Source organism: Ambystoma mexicanum, chromosome 10, assembly GCF_040938575.1.
Source record: "Ambystoma mexicanum isolate Mex_15411 chromosome 10, UKY_AmexF1_1, whole genome shotgun sequence".
Taxonomy (NCBI): domain Eukaryota; kingdom Metazoa; phylum Chordata; class Amphibia; order Caudata; family Ambystomatidae; genus Ambystoma; species Ambystoma mexicanum.
This window is the reverse complement of record NC_090932.1, coordinates 1,462,036,567-1,462,057,918: the sequence shown is the minus strand read 5'-3', so window position 1 is coordinate 1,462,057,918 and position 21,352 is coordinate 1,462,036,567. Positions and strand designations below refer to the sequence as shown.

The 21,352-nt window shown below is 49.1% G+C and overlaps 1 protein-coding gene across 2 annotated transcripts in view; it reads left to right on the top strand.

The window, feature by feature from the left end:
* The window catches only part of CCDC63 (coiled-coil domain containing 63), a 680,572-nt gene that overhangs the window by 380,375 nt on the left and 278,845 nt on the right, over positions 1-21,352 (top strand). For both annotated transcript variants that reach the window (XM_069619536.1, XM_069619535.1), the window contains one exon: positions 1,254-1,435. In XM_069619536.1, the coding sequence (XP_069475637.1) occupies positions 1,254-1,435 (182 nt within the window). The remainder of the gene's footprint in view (positions 1-1,253; positions 1,436-21,352) is intronic.

Below are 21,352 nucleotides of genomic sequence, written 5' to 3'. Positions count from 1 at the left end.
ACACACACACAATTGTCAAATATTCCACTGAACTTCATAGACACATGGCTGATCTCACCAGTCCACTAATGCCAAGAGAGCGTTGACACCGTAGTGGGCACTATACAAGGGATCCCACTTACTTGTTCACTCATCAAAAAATAAAACCATTTCGGCTCTCAGAGAGATTAAGAAAATATGTAAAGAATCTTCATTAAAATAAACCTGTAAAAATGTGTATACTTCTTAATTATACAAAGAACCTGATTGGGCTCTAATTTTGGTCTGGCCCATGAGCCCTGCCATGTCCACATGGTTCTCAAAAGGTGCATAAGCTGCGTGACAGAGGCCTCTGCCTTGTTCTCGGCACCCCAAGCGGGAGGGCTGACTCAAGGGGTAAAGTGCCTCCCTGAGCCAGTGTTTGATGGGGAGGGGTTTAGGAGGATCCTTGGGTTGCCTTCCCTTGTCCCCTTCACATGGAAAGGGAACATCACAGTGTGGAGGTACAAGACCATCTACGCCCTTCCCAGAGCTACACCACGTCCAGTGAACAAAAGCACATTGGTCCTTCCCAATCGACTGCCTGAACCTTGCTATGGGCAGTACCCGGATACTAGTGACCACCTCACCCTCTACCCCACAGACACAGGCGGGGGTCTTCATTATACAGCACAACAAGGGCCTCAGCTCTGGAATCCTGCATTATTAATTGCCTGTCTTTATAAGAGACCCTTTTTTGTGTCACACGACTGTGAATTTGATGGGTCTAAGTAAAGCATTTGTAAACCCATTCTCTGCCATTTACACTGACACTTCGGTCTGATTTCTTTTTGTAATGGAAGATTGGGTTGCACATGTCTGCCATGCACCTTGCAGAGATGTGCAGTGGTGAGCCTGTTGCCATCCCTACCCCTCTCTCTTCCCTGCATTTGGACAGATTGTGACTGGTTTAATCTGCTTAAATGCACAGATGCCACTGACACCTTCATGTCCAGGCATGATTGCACACACCTGTGTCTGGTTTCCTTATGCATTGGCCCTTCCGTTCCAAGATTCACAGGTTCTATGATCGAGTAAGAATATACAGGCAAAGCTGATTTGGCTGAATATATTTCTCTTCTGCCAGATTCAGAAGCAGAGTTTTAGTAGTTTGGCTAGATGTAGCCAGATTTCTGTTCAGACAGTTAACTGCCATTTTGCCTATTTTACTGCTAGTTGTGGATAAAGCTTCAAACACCTTTTAAAAACAATACTACTGGCATTTCCTCTTGCAGACAACAATCAACTTCGACACTGTATTATCTAAGAATGCCAAACTTAGAGATCTGATAGAGGACTATCGTCGCCAAAGAGCATCTTTCAGCAGCTACTACAGAAGACTACTTAGAGAGCTGAACCAACAGAAGGACATCATGACTATTGCCATTGACGAGTCAACGGTGGCATTTGAGCAAAGGTATGTCTGGGGAAATATCTCAATGCCTCAGTAGTATTGAATGCATGGATTTCACTTTCGCCATCAGACTGCGTGTTATTGACATTCCCCACAAAGGTAAACACATGTCCAAGTCCATTCGAAGATGGCAACACTGCTCTAAAGTAATTGTCAATGTCCAAGAATTGATCAAGGTGAGTTGGTTGCTCCTTCTTCTTGTCATGATTTGGTTGACGCGCGTTCCATCAATGTCTGATGGCATGTTTACCATATAATCCAGGATTTCAACATATGTCTTGACTTATCTGTCACAGTGATATATGAAGACTCTGAAGGCTGGACTATGCACAAGCTCTCATGTCTTTCAGGGGTTCAGGGAATCTTGCTAATATATTGTGATGCCGTTCCACCACTGCAGAGAATGTTGCATAACCTCGAAGATTCTTCAGTGTCCTGCCATGATTCACAATTGCCTTCAGTGGTTACTACCTCAGGCTCAAATAAAAGGCTACAAAGGATAAGGGAACACAATGAGATGTCAACTGTACTTGCGCTTCAATGAAGTAGGGTGTGTATTGTCCGCTAGCTCCAGGCCAGGCTTCCCTGAAATACCCTCGCGGCACGTGAATGCATCTGCTCTTCTCTTGGCAACCGCTGGGTTGAATGATTATAGCTTTTTGTTGTATCTGCTGAACCATCCATCTTGATTTCACTTTCCCCAGCACTCGATTTTAGAGAGGCTGTTGTTGTTCATAAGATGAGGGATGTTTCTAACTCAAAGAGTCCAAGAAGAGTAAGGAGCCACAGTGTTATCATTCCATTCTGTGCTCAGCCTGTGCACATTGATTTGTTTTGAGGGTGAAGAATTCAGACACAGTATCCTTAATCGGCTATTTCCTTTAGGACATTACGCCTTCCCCATTCCAAGATGGAGGGGAAGGACAGGAAGGCGGAATGGACTTGAGACTTTTTCAGCCAGATAGGACAGAAACCCTGATGCGAGTTCTATAACTACCGTTCATCTTGAGGTGTTCACAAAGCAGGCACTTCACCCCAAGAGCTGAAAAATCCGGCCTCCTTGTGGACATGTTCTGAACTGTGATCAACATTTGTGAAAGTCTCTTTGAAGGACAGACTCTTTGCTAAGCGACATGGGGCTGCTTGTTTGCTTGAGTTTCTTGCCTTCTGGAAAAGATGGCTGAAAGACTTTGCAAGTTCTTACTTTGAGACTGTGAACTTTAGAAGTGCACTTTAAGCGTGTCATTGCGAGAGTGCCGGGCTGAATTGCGGCTCTGAGATAAGTCTTTCTTTACACCCCTGCAGAGGCTCGGAAAGGATAACAGATGTTTGGTGTATGGGTGCATTTTCCTGAAGATGTCCAAACTCTCAAATTAGAGAATTGAGCAATGCAGTCACGCAGTCTCTATACAGGGACTATCATTTCGCATGAGCCGACTAAAGACATGTCATGGACTGTCAGGGCTCCGAGGATTAGCAATGAAGGATTAGAGTAAATGTAAAATCCACAGGGTTAAATGTTTGCTTAATATTGTAGTGTGTAGAGAATAGCTTAAGTTGAATGGACATGTGTAAAATGTAGACAATAAATTTATGTTAGGGTGGCCAACTGTCCTGGATTTTGCGGGATTGTCCCGCAATTAGGGACTCTTTCCCGCAGTTTGCAGAGTGGCTGTGCGGGACGCAGGTTGTCCCGACTTGCGTCGGGACTTCCTGCCTCCAGCAGAGCCACTCTGCAAACTGAAGGGGCCATGGCGCTGCTGCTTTCTTTCTCCGTGAGGCTCTGCAGCCCTAGCTCCTTTTGAGCCTATGGGTCGAGCTGTAATGCTCTGACATTTGGCTCAATTTGGCTAATGCTTTGTTCCTGGGGTCGTGATGGTCATGTTTGCAGTTAAAAAAGACGTGATCATCACGTCCCAAGGACAAACCATTTGCATTTCAATTAAGCCAGGAATTACGAGCCATTAAAAAAATTTAAATTAAAAAAGGGGCGGGCCAAACCTGAATGACATTGTGATGTCATCACAGCCTTGTGGGCAAGTGTCCCGCGAAAGACTATCAAAGAGTTGGCCACCCTAATTGATGTGCGTGAGGCATCTGTGGCAGCAAGTGGGAGTAGCAAGCCAGGAGCCTCACGCACACCCCGCCTGAACTGCCTTTCAGCTTCGAGACACAGGCAGGAAGGACGTTCTAGAACGAGCAGGACAATGCTCGGAAAAAGAAGAGACTTCTGAGTGCGCAGAATAACCCTGGTGCTCGGTCCGGAATACCAAGCGAAACTGAATTCTCCCTCTATGGTGCCTACTTGTATTCCCCTAGTTTTGCCTGAGGCCCTAACAAGTGTTTGGGGGGAGGGGGCTTTGTTACTTGCCTGGCCGGCTAGCACCGACGGTCGTTAGCACCTTGGTGTTCCCCTTTGTTGTGCCGTTTGCCTTCCTCCTGCCTGTGTTGCCATACGCAAAACTGTAAGTGGCGGAGGGAAGCGGTTTCCTTTATTGCCTCCTGTTGCCCATGCTGTGTGTGGCAACATGTGTTCTGTCCCACTGTCACCTTGCCCCTCAGATTATTTTCCTGTGCTTAGCTTGGGCACCCCAGTGCCTTGTCCTCCCCCCTCCTCCATGCCCTGGCCCCTCACTCCCCCCCCTCTCCTCTCCTCATGCAACCCGGCATATGTCATGCATCACATGTTGGAAAAACAACGCAGACACTTTGTAAAGTTGGAAGATTAAAATGCCTCAGCAGCTTTATTTTTTATAAAGTCTTGGAGTTATCTTACAGGCGATCCGTAATTCACCACCACAGGTATACTACTCTGTGTGCGGCTACCTAGGTATCCCTTGCCCCCCCCCTCTCCCTTACCATCCTCGTCCGGTGGACGCCTCAGGTTGAGCCCGGCTCTTGCTAATACCCTCTCTCTACCCCCGGCCGTTTGTAGATTTCCCATGACCGAGTTTTTACATATGCCCCCCCTTTTGCTCTAGGTCTTTGTTGGGAATGCCCTGCCCCCCCTTCTAACCTGACACTTACCCCGTGTCCTGGGTCTGGGTCTAGATAAAACAGGCAGCCACGCGGTGCCTCGCTAGTGTTCAGGTTCCTATACCGGCATCATCACAAGTGCCCCAACGCTACACATATCCCACATCCGTCGTTAAGGCCGACACCGCCCTCCGGTGCCGGCCCACACCTTTCTGCCTGCCTATATGGTCATCGCTTTGCGATGCCCGTCTATTTTGAGTCCTTTCTACTCTACTCTGTCCCCCCACCTTTATCCCCCAATTGCCGCTTGTGCTGAAAGGCCAATCCTATCTATGCTGCCCCCGATCTCTCCCTTCTGTCTTGCCGAGCCCCTAAGAACTTCCCAGTTCCCTCTCCCCCAAGGCCTCCCTGTGAAGTCTGACCCAGTGCCCCCCTGCCAGCATAATATCTCTTCCGGGGACCCTATCCCTTCTCCTTCCTTCCTTTCCCAAGCTTGGTCCTCCACTCACCAGGTCCCCAGTTTTTTGGGTCCCGCCAAACCCCCCCTCCCTGTCGTTTCTTCCCCTCCATATCCTAGCTCCATTTCCCCCCAGAGGCAGACTTCCCAGCCCTGTTCTTCCGTACCCCGTCTCCTGTCCCCCCAGCTTTTGGTCCTTGCCCCCCCCTTATTCCTTGGGACTGGCTTCCTCCCCCCTGTTCCCTCTATTCGCCTTGCCACCCTGTCTTGGATCCCCCACCTCCCTCCCCCTCATGCCCCCCACCTTCCGTGAAGACTTCCCCTTGCTGTTATTTTGTCACCGTTACCTGACCCCCCGTAGTCTCCTCTTGCTCCCCCCCCGACCGACTTGCCTTAATGGACTTGTTTGTGAGTTTGTTATTCGTTCCCCCCCCCGCAATTTTGGGCTTGGAATTGGCTCCCAAGTCCCCTACATCCCTCCCCTTTTTCCCAGGGCCTCCCCCGAGCCTATTACTCTTGGAGCGCCATAAATCTAATCTGTTGGCTGATCATTCCCCTATGGGTCTGCCAGTGCTTCGTTAAAGGGATTGACCTGTGACACCTCCAAGACTCTCTGCTGGCTGCCGGCGGCGGAGAGTTCCCCCCAGCCTGCACAGGGCACTCCCCTCTTAGTATTCGTTTTGCTTTTGCATGCCTCCGCGCCTCCTCTTCTGCTCATTCGTGTGGATGTTTGGGAGATGGGGATTTGGGGGGAAGGGGGAAGCGGGGTTGGGGGCAGGGGGGTGGTAAGAGCAGGAATTGCCTCCCCTTTAGCCCCTACCCCCCACCCACGCCCTTTCGATCTGTACCCCATCACGTGCATCCCGCGTTTTTTAGTGCCATCCTCCATTCTAAGGACATTATTGCTGTGCCCACCTCGGACAGGTGCATTTTGTCCCTATCGAAATAACCAGGTACCTTTAAGGTGATAAGGGGGTGCCGAATCCATACCATGCCCCTACTTTTTAGGAAACCCCCCATACGACTGTTAGTCTTCCTCCTCCCCTCCTCTATGGCCCCGTGGCGTAGCGCGCCCCTCCATTCCTGCCTTGGAATTATCTCAGACCACATCACCTTGCACTCCCTGAATGTCCTCCCTATTCTGGTTAGTAAAGTTCTTAATAGCTCTGTCAAAACCTTCCTCCCTTTTGTCACAAGATCATTGCCCCCAATATGTATCAAGATAATGTCAGCCGAAGGGTGTTGCTGAGCTGCTTGTTCCAATGTATCCCATAAGAACGTGCTTTTTAAGCCTCCCTTGGCGATCCAGCTGATCTGTGTATTCCGGAGGCCCAGGTTACCGTCCCAAAACGCTGTCCGTGCTCTGGCAGCTGCCCTGGCTACGAAGGAGTGGCCCACGACCCATGCCCTGGTGGTTTCTGTGGAGACATGAGAGGCCATATTGGGTATGTGGCATAGGTGGTGGCCACGGCACCACACGGGCCCCCCCCCCCCGGGCCGCATTGGCCTGTTTACCGTACATATAATTTGTATTTGTCGGATACCCATCTCCCTATCTTTTTGACCCTGTCCTCCCCCAGGCCTTCCCTGCTTGCCGTCGTTGCTGCGCCTATGTGGAACGAGTGGATGGAATATTGAACCGGATTCACGCCGGAACTCGCCAGGGCCCCCTCCAAGACTCGCCTGAATTGGAACTAGGTAAGTGGGGTTCCGTCCTCGTGTCGGAACAAATAACCCGGCTCTCCCCCCCTAATCGCAAAATATGCTGTCATATTTTCCACTGGGCAGAACGCTTCCTGTCCCAGTCTGGCCAACACTAGCTCGCATCCCTTGGCCTGCTGGTCTGTTTTAGATATTCTGATGATGACCATATACCCCCTCCCTTATGCAATACATCTCCCCACAATAGGGCTCTGAAGCTCTGGTCATTCTTTGCTTTAGCCACTAGCTCACTAATCCGTAGGGCCCCAAAAAAAGCCAATGCGAAGCATGCTTTAAACATGGTGCTTTCGTATTGTGAGTGGCACACCCCCATAGTTGCTGTCATGACCTTCTGTAATAGCTCAATATCAATGGGCCTCCTCACTGAAGTTGGTACCGTGGCCCCCCTGCCCCTGTCCCAACCTTTCAGTGAGGCTCTTACCAGAAAGCCCTTTGTTGGGTCATGCCGGCCCGCCAGCTGGCTATGAAATGCCACTGCGCTGAGGTGCCCTGCCAGCAATGATCTTGATTTGCCCGCCCCCTTGGCCCAGAGCACAAAACAGTCTACCCTCTCTTCCGTGCTAGCTCCCCCCAGTTGTTTGGTGTTCTCCAGGAAAGTATCGAAGTTAGCCTTGTATCGAGTCCATGTGCTCCCAGCCAATGCTCTGGAAGCGAGCTGCCTCATTCCTTGACCCAACTCACTAGCTGCCATAGTTCCTTGTCGAACGAAGTCATGATGGGCTGTGCTTGCATGTGCGCTTTCCTGAATCGTGTCATCTGTGAACGAGAAAGTGCATCGGCTGCTGTGTTATCAACCCCAGGTACGTGACGCGCTTTGACCGCTGCATTCATCTTGAGGCATTTGCGAACCATGTGGCGTAGTAGGCAACACGTGGCAGGGCATCGTGCTGAATGAGTGCTCACCGCCTGCACCACTGCCATATTGTCAGACCAAACCACTAGTCGTTTGTTACTCAGTTTGCGCGTCCAAATGTGTATTGCTGCCACCACCGGGAATAGTTCCAGCATGGTGATGTTTTTGCACAGCCCCTTCCTGTCCCAATCCTTTGGCCAGTCGGCCCTGCACCATTGCTTTCCTAATATGGCCCCAAATCCCACCCGACCTGCCGCGTCGGTGAACAACTGTAACTGCGCACGCCGTCCAAGGGGACTGCCACAGGCATACCCCATTAAATTCTCTTAAAAAGGTGCGTCATACTCTGAGGTCCTCCCTCAAACCCGTCACTAGGCGTATCTTGTGCCACCCTTTGTCGTGCCTTCCTGTTGCCGCCGCCAGACGTCCCGCAAAAACTCTCCCAGCCGGTATGACCCTGGCGGCAAAATTGAACTTACCCACCAAGGATTGGATGGTCTTTATGGTTACCTTGTCCCCGGACAATGCCATGTCAATGTCCCCAATTAATTCCTTGATCTTTTCTGTTGGTAATCTGCATGCCCCTTCCACCGTGTCTATTTCTATCCCCAGATAGGTTAACTTAGTGCAAGGTCCCTGTGTCTTGTCCCCCGCCAGAGGTACTCCCAGTTCCTCTGTTATTAACATTACATTTTTGAGGAGTGCTGCGCAAATATTCGTGCCCCCCTTACCCACGAACAGGAAATCGTCCAGGTAATGCGTTTTTCCTCCCCTGCTCTCCAGTTTATTAAGTGCCCATTCGAGGAAGGAGCTGAATGCTTTGAAATAAGCGCACCAGATGCTGCAGCCCATTGGCATGCATTTATCAACATACACCTGTCCCTCGAACTGGAAACCAAGGAGGAAGAAACTGTCCGGGTGGACTGGAAGCAGCCTGAATGCTGCCTCTATGTCCACTTTTGCCAAGAGCGCCTCTTTTCCCACTGCTCGTGCTAGGCTTATGGCTTGGTCAAATGAAGACACAGGCCAGTGGACCACATGTGGCGCGGCGACGAGGTGACCCTTCTCCCCGGTCCTGCTAGCTCCTGTTGCCGCCTGCCTTGCGCGTGCCGGGCCCCCCTCCCACCTTATCTGTTTCGAACCACGCGCTGAACATCGCGCGCGTCCACTGCACTGTGCTATGCCACTGGCCGGGTTTGTTAGTGCCCGTGAATGTTCCCCGATTCGCAAGCGTCCGCCATTACCCACGCGGCAGCCCAAGATTTATCAACGGGGCCCCCAGCACCACGTCAATCTCTACACAGTGCCTCCATGCCTCGTCTTTGCAATAATCGTTCTGAACAAAGAGCATTCCCCCAATGACAAAAACATACCTTGCTAAATTGTGCACCGGCAAGCCGACATTAATACATTAAGACCACATCGCTTGGTGTGCAGTCAGACCCAAGCAATGCATAAGGCAGTTAACACCCTTCCAACCTCCACTAAAGGGCAGGTATCTAATCAAAGGAAAAAATTGTATCCAAAACTAATAGGTTCAATATTTGCTTTCTTGCCAGTGCACAGGGTAAATATGGAGCTGCCGCTGCGCGACGCCGCTCGCTGGAATATCAAAAGCAGGAGGAAGTGAGCTAACGGCTGCTCCGCACTCCCGACCCTTCCAATTTCAGTGAAAGGGGCACATAATGTAATCATTGTTTTATCCTGGAAGGGTTTAGGTTGCATTCTTCATCAAGTGGGTAGCAGATCGCCGCACATGCAACGCTAAATATTAAAACGTAACAATAATTCTAACAGTAATTTCCACAAAGGGCACGCGATCACGACAGAAGAAACAGATGGACGATTGAAATAAATACGTACTAGATATCCGAATAACGCTACACAAGCTTTCAAATTATACATGTACACTGCAGGCTTCCTTGCTTAAAAAAGGTAATGGCGTGCGCCCAGTAAATTGGGTCGACCACAAAAGAAGTGGCGCTTCTCTATTAGGCAGCAATGTGCTCCGGGCCGTTTTTAGCCTGTGCTAATACCCTAATGCTCAAGTCGTAAGCTATTACTTGTATCGAGCATTTAAAATACAGCAGATCATCGTTCCAGTGCGGCCCGCCACTTACTGCATACTTGACTTTCACAGTCTAAAAGAACATACTAGGGTAAACATTGCACATTTTTCTTTTTTTTTAAAATAGTAATGCTTTCTTGTACCCGTCCCATATAGCACAGAAAGTGGGCACGGCATCGTTTCTTTTCTACCGAAAACCTTCACATTGAATTGAAACAAGAAATGTACTGCATTCTATGGTCACCGCTTCACTCAACATTAGTGATTTGCCCTCAAAAGCCTACTGCACCCACCATGGTGGACTGGGAAACAAATATCAATACCCCTAATGCTACTAAGCACCGCCCACCCCCAGGTTAAACATGCAGGCAGGTGCAATATCCCTAACTCCGACCCTTCCACCAACCCATAAAGCCCCCGTCCTCCGTTGCAACATGTGGCTACCCATAACCGCTCTCCAAACAACACCTTGTGTTTGCACGCGCTATGACCAGGCCGGCAAGCCCATAATGTTAACCCAAAAGCGATGTCTCCCCCCGCACCTCGGTCCCTACCCGTTCCTGCGAAAATTGCGGCGCTTTCTTGCCCTCCTTAATGCATCCCCTTCACCGTGGTTCGACCCCTTTCATATAACTAACAATAATTTATTTGGATTACGCCTTGTTGACCCCCCCTCCACACCCCATCATTGCGCGCAGCAAACCCCTTCAAAGCAAAACACAATGTGCTTGATTTCCCCGTTCGAATGCGTTCACCCTCCCTCCGTACCGCGGTCTCGTCCGTTCCCATGAAACAGTTTGTGACGCCATCTTGCCCTCCTTACACGCATCCCACCCCACCATGGTTATACCCCTTTCACCCTCTCCGCACCGCCTCAGTTTACCATATCCCCAGCCGAACGTGATGCATTCCCTATAAACTAACAACATGCGCTGTGCCCCGCCTCCACCCAACGGTCCCTACCGCCTGCTGGCGCCCCACAAGGACAAGGATATTCGCGTTTTCTTCCACCGTTGAACCCTTTTATATTCCCCCTTGTAGACTACTCCCTGCACCATTCCCACATGCCCGTTACACCAAAGTAAGTGGCCCCTGGCGCCAACCGATGTTACACCGAAAATCGCTCCCCTGGCCCCCCGCTCTCCACCCCGACCGCCCACCGGAAACTGCGTTACAAAGAACGCTAGGTACCGCGCGCTTTAGAACCCCTACCATGTCCCTATGCTGTATTCCCTCATCGCCCGCCCGCCTTGTAGCTACACACTTAACCGGCCCCTTTATCCCTCCAACTACCCCCTGCCTCCCCACCCCACGACCATGCTACACCCCTAACAACACTTGCGTTCGGCGGCCGCCAAGACGCTTGCCGTGGACCGACCAGCAAGCGAGCCCCGCAACTATACGACGTACCTTTAATTTTCCCGGCTGGAACCGAAACCCGCTGCGGCAGGAACTCCCGAAATCCACACGTCTCCAACTCCTGGACCACGCTTGGAACGAACCGCGACGCCGACGAAGCCCGGGGAGCAGGATGCAAGAGGGTTCTCCACGTGAGGCAGGATGCAAAACAAAACCACGATCCGGTGAGGCAGGAAACCGAGGGAGAATGTGTTAATGTCTAGAAAAGCCCGTGCCTTTATGGGGCCTGCTTCACCCTCGGTTCCCTGCCCCGCCCCTCACGTTTCGCGCGCTCCCGTCCGCTTCCGGGGGCGGGCTAACGTGTTCCGCCCCCCATCCCCGCCCCCAGACCTGTTTCGTGGGGGAGGAGGTCGGCTGGGCAACCCCCACTAAGGGGCGGCGCCCGCCATGCCACCTTCGCTGGCGCATTCGCCCACCATTCTAGCTGCGCGGGTGCCCCCTCCGCAGCACTGGCCAAGAATAGCTTAAGTTGAATGGACATGTGTAAAATGCAGGCAATACATTGATATGTGTGAGGCATCTGTGGCAACGCGTGAGAGGAGGAAGCCAGGAGCTTCACGCATGCCCCGCTTGAACTGCCCTTCAGTTATGAGGCACAGGCAGGACGGACGTTCCATGCCTGCACACTCCAGTAGCGGCGTAGGTCAAAGCTGCTTCCCCAGGTCGCTTCATGTATTCGGAGGCTTGTTTGCTACCCGTCGCTACTCTCCCTGAAATCAAATTGGGTGCTCAAACAATTGTCGCTTCATTGAAGTTGTGCTCTAGGTCAAGACAACAAAAAATCCATTTTGTCTTGACAGGTGTTAAAAATAAGTGAGTTGAGTTGAGTGCTGACAGCAAATATTATTAAACTCCATGCATTCTGGAAAAAGAACATTGCACCTAATTCAGTGTGAAACTTCCTCTATTTAAAGAATGCTTGGTCCACAAAAGGTGACAGGAAGGGCCTGGTTGGTGGAGGAGGAAGTGAAGTGGGTGCAGTGTCATGGGACGGTGAGTGGGTAAACAGAGTTGGGATGGAGGGTAGTGGGGATTGAGGAGTGGAGTGGGAGGAGGGAGCTGTGGGTGTTTCAGGGATTATGCGCATTATGCAAGAAGGGAGATGAGGGGTGAATGAATGGGTGGAGGTTCCAGGGGTGTTCCCTAGAGAGGCAGGGGGGTGGGCATGGCATGAAAATGAAAATGAATACATTTTGCAACTCACATCGTGAAAGAGTCCCAGCGCAAATTGGAAAATGTTGCAAACTCCACATAAGAACGTTAATCCGCTTTGTATAATTCGGAAGTAACCCAACTATCGAATCTCTTTCACTCGGTAGTCCTTTGAGTTTGATTCTCTATTTATAAACATAGGTGAAAGTAAAAATAAAGCCTGGATGAGCATTGTACATAGAAAACGTCACATTTTATAAGGGGTTGCAAGTTAAGGTAGGCTTGCATTTAGGCAGGAAGTTAGGGAAGGGTTTTTGATCTAGAAGTCTATCATAATTACTAAGACAATTTTTCAGAAGACAAGTAAAGGATCGACTAATAATTTCAGGAAGTAAGGCAACAGTTGAAGCCAGTTACGCAACCCAGTGTGAGAAAACTCTGCATCATCCACAAGGCTATCTGGGACCTGGATCGCGCTACATCCAACTTTCTCTCCCTAAATACCTCCCTGCTAGAGTCCTTTGGTCCTCTAGCTCTAACTCTCTGGAGGTCAGACGTTTCTCCGAGCACAGAGTGGTGGCTAGATCTCTTTCCTCTGCAGGAGCCTCCCTCTGCAATGGCCTCCCAACCCTTCTCAGACTTGAGCTGCATCTCCTTAAGTTCTGAAAGCTTCTCAAGACCTTCCTTTTCTCCCCCTCCCTCTACCCCTTCCTTGCTAATGCCCCTCTGTTACTGTGACTGGCTGCCTGGTCGCTTGTGAGTCATACAGGGGCCAGGCCCTCCCTCGACCAGTCAGCCTCAGCAGCCCCTTACCAATAATTGCCTCCGGGCACCCTTCCCTGACTAGACTACTGAGTCTGGTCCACCACCCTCCTCGCTCTAGTTGACCCAGTCCCGTCCCCAGCGCACTAGCCCTCCGGGTTACCCTTAGCACTTACCCAGCCCCTGGTTGCCCCCTCCTTCCTGAATCCCCCCTCTCCTTTCCCTTTTCTTCCCTTTTGCCCTGACCTGCCCCTCCACCCTGTACTTCCTGTTGCTGCACTTCCATGATCCGAATGTCACAAGCCCTAGTAGGACCATGATATGATATGATATGGCATTTATAATGCACCTATACACAAGTCTTTCAAGGCGCGATGAAGCGAGGGAGGGGGTACAAAGGGAGGACAGACAACGATCATACTAGGCAAGGTATCATTCAGATCGCGCAAGTGCGTGGGATGGGGGATGGGGAAATATATATTGTTGTTTATCCTCCTCTGTTCCTCCTACCCCATTGTCTTGTGGCATCTGGAAACACTTTCTGCTCCTATAGGCTCCATACAAATGTTCAATAAATAAATAAAAATAAAACCTTTTGAGTAACTAGTTCTCTGAGAGGAATTTGGCAACTCCTCACCCCCATGTCGTTTGGGGGTGTTTATCAGGTGATTACTGAGTACAGGGAATCCAGAAGGAGGTGAATATTCTGTTTCAGAAAGCATTCAAACAAGAGGAAACAAATTAGTTGTTCCCATTCTGTTTTTAGCCCAGACGAACTACATAAAAAACATTGCTACCAGTGCTGGCGAGTAGCGTCTCTCGTCTGGTCATCGGATTTAAGGAAACCCTTTCACTGCTAATCTGAACTCAACACAGGCTCCCTAAGAGCTACATCCAGGGCAGTTTTTAGTCCATTTGGTACCCAGGGTGAAACACTAGAATACACCCCCCCCTCCAGACCCCCTGTACTCGGCATGCCTGTCACTCCCACACTCCACGCACGGTTAAGTAACTTCTACCCAACGGCAATGCATCACTGCTATACAAATTAAACAGGCTTTATTATATTGTGATTCAGGAACTTTGCAAGAAAGCAAAATGCTAGAGTGGACCTTTTTTTTTGTTGGTCGAAGTGCCCCACTTTTTTGGCCAATGTGGCCAGTTTGAGTTATTTCACTATACAGCTAGTAGTTTTGACCATTGTTGCTCAACAAATATTCTTTAACTTGCACAATTTGTATGACATTTTATCAAAAAACTCCTCTTTGTGTACTATTCAAACAGTCTGTCACAAAAGGAATGGATTTACATTTGCAACTGTGAGCCTCTTTGTCATTGGTGCCCAAGCCAATTTTATGCCCCAGTCTGACCTTGGTGGCTGCCAAAAGTGAGCCACGGTGTCTGTATTCCCAGGACTGGTGCTGACGGTGGGTAGAACTGTGTGCGCAGCAGTGTGCCATGACATCCTGGTGGTTGCGGGGTACAGGTGGGCACGATATCCAGGTATGCCAATGCTTTGTGCTGAGCGGTCCATAGAGGGGTGATATAGGCCATTTTGTTAAGCCGACCTTTTCTTTGGTGTACTTGGCCCTGAAGGGGCCTGGGAAGCCCTTTAAACAGGAGCCTACTCCAGAGGCATAGCCAGAATTGTCTAACAAGTGGGGCCTGAAGGTAATGTAGTTGGGTGCACCACTTTGACATTAACATCTGTAAATACCCACACGGTGCTGCTGAGTGGGCATTTACAGATTTTGGGTGGGCCTTGCCCGCTCAGGCCCTAACCTGTCTAGGCCTCATTACAATTTTGCCGGTCCAGTAACAACGGTACCAGTAAGCTTGCCGGTACCGTTGTTACCGGACCAGCAAACTACGAGTTCTGCTTGCAGGTGCCTTTCAGCCCGCCAGGTCTCACCTGGCAGGCGGACTGGCACTCGCGAGCAGACCATGTGAGATGCACCCGCACCATTCACGAATGGTGCCGGTGCATCTGGCCTCCCCGTTCCCATTGAGTCCAATGGGACTCAAATGGGAATGGGCACCAATTTTTTCCGGCACCCGGGAATGGGCAATTACTGGGTCCGTCGGGGTTGTAATACCCCAGTAATTGCCCATTCCCGGGTGCCAGAAAAAAAACGAATCCGGCGGCAGCGGTGCCGGTTTCACCGGCACGGCTACCGCCAAAGTCCTAATGAAGCCCATTCACTAGATATCCCATTCCCTTTTCACTAGATATAAGAACTTCCTATTACTAGATTGTGGTTAGGGACATTTTCTGGGACTACCTGATCCTGAGACTAAGCACAAATAGAGTTTTCAGGAAGAAAGACAGGTGAAAAGATGCTTTGAGATTTAGAAGTGAAAAGTTCCCGTCTAGTTCTACATCAAGTCCTCTTGTGCTTTCACCACTGGGAAATTAGTAGAGATGTCCATGTATAGTTTGGGGCCTAGAGATGGGTCCTGAAAATTAGGGGGACCTAGCATGGAGGGAAATTGTGATCTGTTGTATTTACTCCCCGTACAGAACTCAGATAAGCCAGAGTGTCTGCTTTTGTAATTTGTATCCCATTCCCTTTTCCTCAGTGAGTGTTGGGAATTCAAAGCAGTAGTTACAACCTCTGCAGGCTAAACATTTACAGGGGTCTGTGGGGCCAGCAGCTACTGCATAATTCTGTGTGCTTGGACCTGACACTACTAGTTTGGCCCCAATTTACCTCTGCTACATGCAAGTCACAGGCCCTCATTATAGGTTTCCTGGTATCCCGCCGGTACTTCCACTGGGATACTGGGAAACTGCTCCTACTGTCTCCACCGCCTGATATCACCGTATTACCGGGATATTACGTGCAGCAGAGATGGCGGCAAGTTCCCATTCCAAGGGATGGGATTGTCAGAATGACCGGCACCGGTAGATTCTGGCATTTCTTTGTCGGTAGGGGCTTCATTTTCAGGCAGGTCAGGCCTGCTGGAAGATAAGACTCCTCACCGGCAGACTCAGGTTTCCCCAGTCTGGTAAAAATGCTGGTGTCAGTATTACCTGCAATTCATGCAGCATTTGTACTGTAATGAGGCCCCCACAGTGTTTTGAAATGCTATTTCTATTTTTTGCCACTAGGTGGTGACTTGTTATTCAGCGGGGATTGAGTCACCTACACCTGCATGCCCTGTACAAAACATACTCAAATACACTCTGAGGATGAGGAGGAGAGTGTTGTCATAAAATGTATCTTAGGTGTATATGCATTTAGGGGCCAGTTGTTCTCTGTAATATCCGGTAACACAAGGCTGCGTGCCTACCTGGTGTATCCACAGTAGACTGGAAAACGGGGGTTCAAACCTGGCAAACCCCCCAAATCACTGAATGAACCACTTAACAGGGCACCAGGTTTTGGTCCATCCTACCAATGTTATTTTGCCACTGTATACAGTCGACACTACTGAGCGCTGTTTTTTTGTTGTTGTATATTGTGATTGGTTTCTTGTTTTACTGTTTTATGTCTGAATACAACATGGTGTAACAGTGTTACTGTATGCAATCATAGATTATTAGTGACACTGTAAAACTGCCATGTGGGGTTACCTCCCAAAACGCCTGGGATGGATGAGCGATAGAGAAGAAAATACTGTACATTTCCCAGTGGTGGATGGCGAGACAATGGGCCTCATATCAAGGCAAAGGGTGCACTGTGTGTCGGCGAGTATTACAGATGTTGATTATGAGCACTTCATACTAAATTAAAAAACAAGACAGGGCAATGGTGGCGCACAGTAGGCTTATATGCTTGCTTGAAAATCATGCAGCCAATGGGAGCTAGAGTAGAGCTATATGCTTGTTCAACAGTCATGCTGCCAATGGGAGGGACTGTGTAAGATTCGCAGGTGGCCACCATGGATAGGTGATTGGCACTGGAGGAGAAAGAGGAAATCTGGACAGTCAGGGGCTCAGCATTAGGTGTCTAATAGGCAGGCTGAAGAGTACTCTGCTGTGGAAATTGACACTATCGCAGCTGAAACAGGCTTCAGAGGTGTATCACAACGCTGCAGGGGTCTGCAACTTTTGGATCTCAAATGTTTTGTACTATAACTACCATCAGCTCTCCATGGCGACCCAGGCCATTTGGGTGAGCCTCATCCAGTCCTGCCTTTCTCATGGCCTTCAAATACTTTTTGTTTTAATGTTTTTTTTCCCAGAGGACTTCATGCCCCACAATGTATGGGGCATATTGGTGTATAACACAGACAGCATATGCATCTTGTAGGCTTCTGAGTGACGGGCAACGCTGCAGCCCCTGCATGGCAAGGTGGATCCCGCTAATGTAACGGCATCCAGGGCTTAGTACACACTGTCATTCGGGATCCTGTGCGCAGATATTTGGATGCGCCGTTATGATTCACATTTGAAAATGGGAGTGGGACCTTTACTGTACCACTTAGACCTGGTGATGGAAGTTGGAGATGGCATCCTATACACAGAAAGAATCTGCCATGCCTGATGAACCCCGCTCTCCCACAGTGCCAGCGTCTTCGCTGTTCAGCCTAATCTGCCCTCCATATCCCGCACCTGCTTGATCACCGAAACCTACAGTGTATGGCCTTTCAGAGGAACCAAGGGTAATGACTTCCATGGGGACTATGAACCAACGCCCTCCAGGTGAACCCCTGCCTTAGCATGGCAGACTTTCAAGCACAAACCTAAGGTCTCTGGATGATATGCCTTCTGCAGATGCGTCAATGGCCATTGCAGTACCTAGAACCGAGGGAGAGGCTGCCAAGTACTCGCTTACTGCTGGTAGCTCAATTCTGAACACAGCATTTGCAAAGAGCCGATCCTGCAACAGGAACAGATGGGCAAGGCATATCACCATCATGTATGGAAAGCACTTTCATAGGTTTACAACAATACAAAAAGCCGTGATGATATAATAACATCGACAATATATTTTTACATTTTTGTATTACTTGTTTTAATTGCTTTAAAATGTTTACAAAATTTCTTCTAGAAGAAAGAAAAGTGAAACATCCTCCTTTACTTTGTTAAAATATTCAAATTACATTCAATTTGCTGGGGGTATATCCGCCAATGTTTCCTTCTTTAGTACTTCCCTGGGTGACAATATTGAGGATCAGCTCTTTGTAAGAACAGTATGGCTTCTGCTGTATGCCTTCAGGGAAGGGAACAGGGAAATACACGTTTACCAGTGGGGGCCACAGATCCACATCCAGGCCTGACCTGCCGGTAGATCAGGCCCCCACCAGCGAAACAAATTTTTTTGCTGCAATTAGCTCCATGCAGTCCTGGGACTCTACGGAATGGGGAGTTACCGGAATTCCAGCTGCCTGTAGTATCCCAGTAATACCAGGATCTCAAGCGGCAGGAATGCTAATTCCGTTTGGTGGCATTCCACCGGAATTACCGGTGGGATACCACGAAACTCGGAATGAGGCCCATAGTTTTTTTTAATAGAAAAGCAGTTTAGCGCGTGTGCACCAATTTCCGATAAGTAAAAGTACAAGCAAGAGGACCATTGCAGGAAATGGTAAAGGGAGTATTTTCCTGTTACCTTACAGTGAACCATGAAAGGAAGGACGTTTTGAAGCCTGCAAAGGGAATGTTTCCTATGAACAGATAAGTTGATGACATGCCATTACATCTCACATTGGCTGCGAAGCAAGTACTCTGGGCTCTAAGAGGGCCAGGGCTAATCCCCATACTCACTTCCCCGACCTGATGTCCTAAAGTAAAATGAAAAGATGACGAGAGACTATCTGGCAAGTTTAGAATTACATCATCAGGTAGACATTTGGACTTTGTTTTGTGACGTGGGAGGGAAAGCATAGTATAGCATTGTTTGATGTTTGCAACACATTATTCTGAAGTCTTGCCCTTAGAATAATTTATTAAAATGAAAACATACGAATCCTGAATTTCCTTCAGAAGAACTGAGGGGGCTAGCAACACACATTGACATACTTGATTTCGACTTTATATGCAAATATCTTTATTTAGCCAGTTTGTTTGACTGCACATTAATTATATTTACAACACCTTTTAAAATCGATTTTACTGCCTTTTTTTACAGGCCGGAAAACTCAACCTCGCCTGTTAGTCCACCCTTTCCCTTACATGGGGCACCAGGTCTTTCAAAGCTTTCTTAGCAACTTTGGATTTTGAGGCCACACCGGACACTTACTAGGACTAGGCCCTGTCCCCAGAAATAGCATTGCTGTGTGATAGGGCTCCCCCTCGATTTCTTATCCCACATAATGCACAAGGTAATATAGAGGCCAGTCAGAAAGTGTGTGTGCGTGTGTGTTTGTGTTTACCCTCCTTCAGCTTCAAGAACTGCCATCGGCCTACCAACTCATCTCAATGCAGCCCCGTTCTATCCAGGTGATGGTAATTGGTCAAAGCAGGTGCACAGTGCTTACCTATACAGGAGGGTGTGTTTCGTAGCCAGTGCTTTAGGTGGCCTGCCAAATCGAGCTGGGGCTATTAGAAGCGCCCTATTGAAACGTCTAAAAACGACGGGAATTGTCTCAGAGAATGGTTTGCCTCCTTTCAGAGTGGGCGGAGACAACGAGTACAGTTGGTGGGTTTCCTGTCTTAAACTCTACCACAACTCTGCAGAGTCCCACAGGGCTCTGCACTTTCACCGCTGTTGTTTAATCTGTACCTTGGCCCACTGATGGACATCCTGAGAAAACATAACATCAGTTTTCAATCCTACGCTGATGAAACGCAGTTGTACATCAGGCTTGATGATGTAAAAGACTCTCTCATCAGGGTGGGTAGGTGTTTCGAAGAATTAGGTGCATGGATGGTGTCTAACTGGTTACAGCTCAACCCAAGTAAGACCGAGGTGATTCTTTTTGGACCAAAACATCTATTGGAGGCAAACATCAGCGCCCGCCCCCCCTCTCGTTTTTGGGTTCAAGACTGAAGTATGTGTCCAAAGTGAAAAACCTGGGTTGCATTTGGCAGAGTGATATGAGCTGTGAAGGGCAGGTCTCAGCAAAAGTCCAAGCAGCATTTTGCAATCTTTGACTGCTATGACAGGCTCTCCCATACATGCCTGAGAAGGACCGTGCTAGGGTGGTAGGAGCCTTGGTAAACTCAAAGCTGGACTATTGTAACGGCTTACTCGCTAGGGCTCCTTCCAAACACGTCCACCGGCTACAAATAGCACAAAACGCAGCCGTCAGATTAGTGTTTGGGGTATCAAAATGTACCCCGATTTCTGGTCTCTGCCGATCTCTCCACTGGTTAACAGTAGAGGACTGTATAAAGCTTAAGATTGTCTGTCTTGTATTCAAGTGTTTGAATGGTTTGGCACCAGGATATTTGAGGGACAAGCTAATACAATATCAACCTACTAGGTCCTTAAGATCGGAAGATAAATACTTGCTCACCATCCCTGAGACAAGATGTGGTTCTAGGGGAGATTGTAGTTTCTCGGTTTTTGGACCTAGATTGTGGAATAGCCTCCCATTGAAACTGAGGAAAGTGGACTCTCTGTTATTTCGAAAAGGACTAAAAACGTACCTTTTCAAATAAATTCTTGAACCACTTTGGGCTACTGCCAACATGTGACTGATGACTATATTCTACATGATGATGTATTTCAACTGCGCCGGGATTCGATTAGGTTCATTGTGTGTGCGCTATACATTCCTCACTCACTCACGGGCGTGGCCAAAAAGGGGCGTGGCCTGGCACAGGGTCAGCACCAAAATTAAGAGGCAACACTTGCCTCAGTTGAATGCTACCTGTTAGGTCACAACCCTGTAAGAGCCACCGCTCATTTTGCAAAAGGGCTGTGGCCTAACAGGAGGTATTCACACTAGCTAAGTGTTGCCGCCTAGTTGCGGCCCCCACCTCCTGGGACTTGGGGCACCAGGGTGATGATCGCTGCATTTCTAATGAAAGGGGTGCCTTGCAGGGGTCGGTGCTGCAATGAAAAGATAGGCAAGGCTTTTTTTGAAAGCCTGAAGCTCTCATGTGTATGTGAGAGCTTCAGGCTTTAGAAATAATGCCATGGCTTCTAGTGGGCTGGGCTTAGCAGGGGACATTATGGGGCCCTGGCACAGCCCCGTGCTCAAACAAAATTGTCAGAGCCTGCCATGGCTCGGCCTGGGTAGCCTCAGCCCACTGAATGCCCTGTTCGTAGTCCCTTTCAGACATACCGCCTGAATGTGTGGCTATTTTAGGTAACTGGGGCATCCACCTGGAGTAAATTGACAAACCACTGAATCCCCTTGAATATACACAACACAACAGAGACATATTGGGGTGGCTCCTAAAGATCAGGAGTTCGAGATGTCCATCTGAATAGATGATGTTCGCCGTTAATCTCCTTTGTCAGGTGAGCACTGACTCTAAATCTCCTCCCACTTCCCAGACAATAGAGACATTAACACATGTAAATAAACACAGAAACAGGTTTCCGTTTGAACTTAGCTTAGTGAGCAGTTTTTTGTTCCCAGTAAAGCAACATGGGAAAAGCACATATTCAT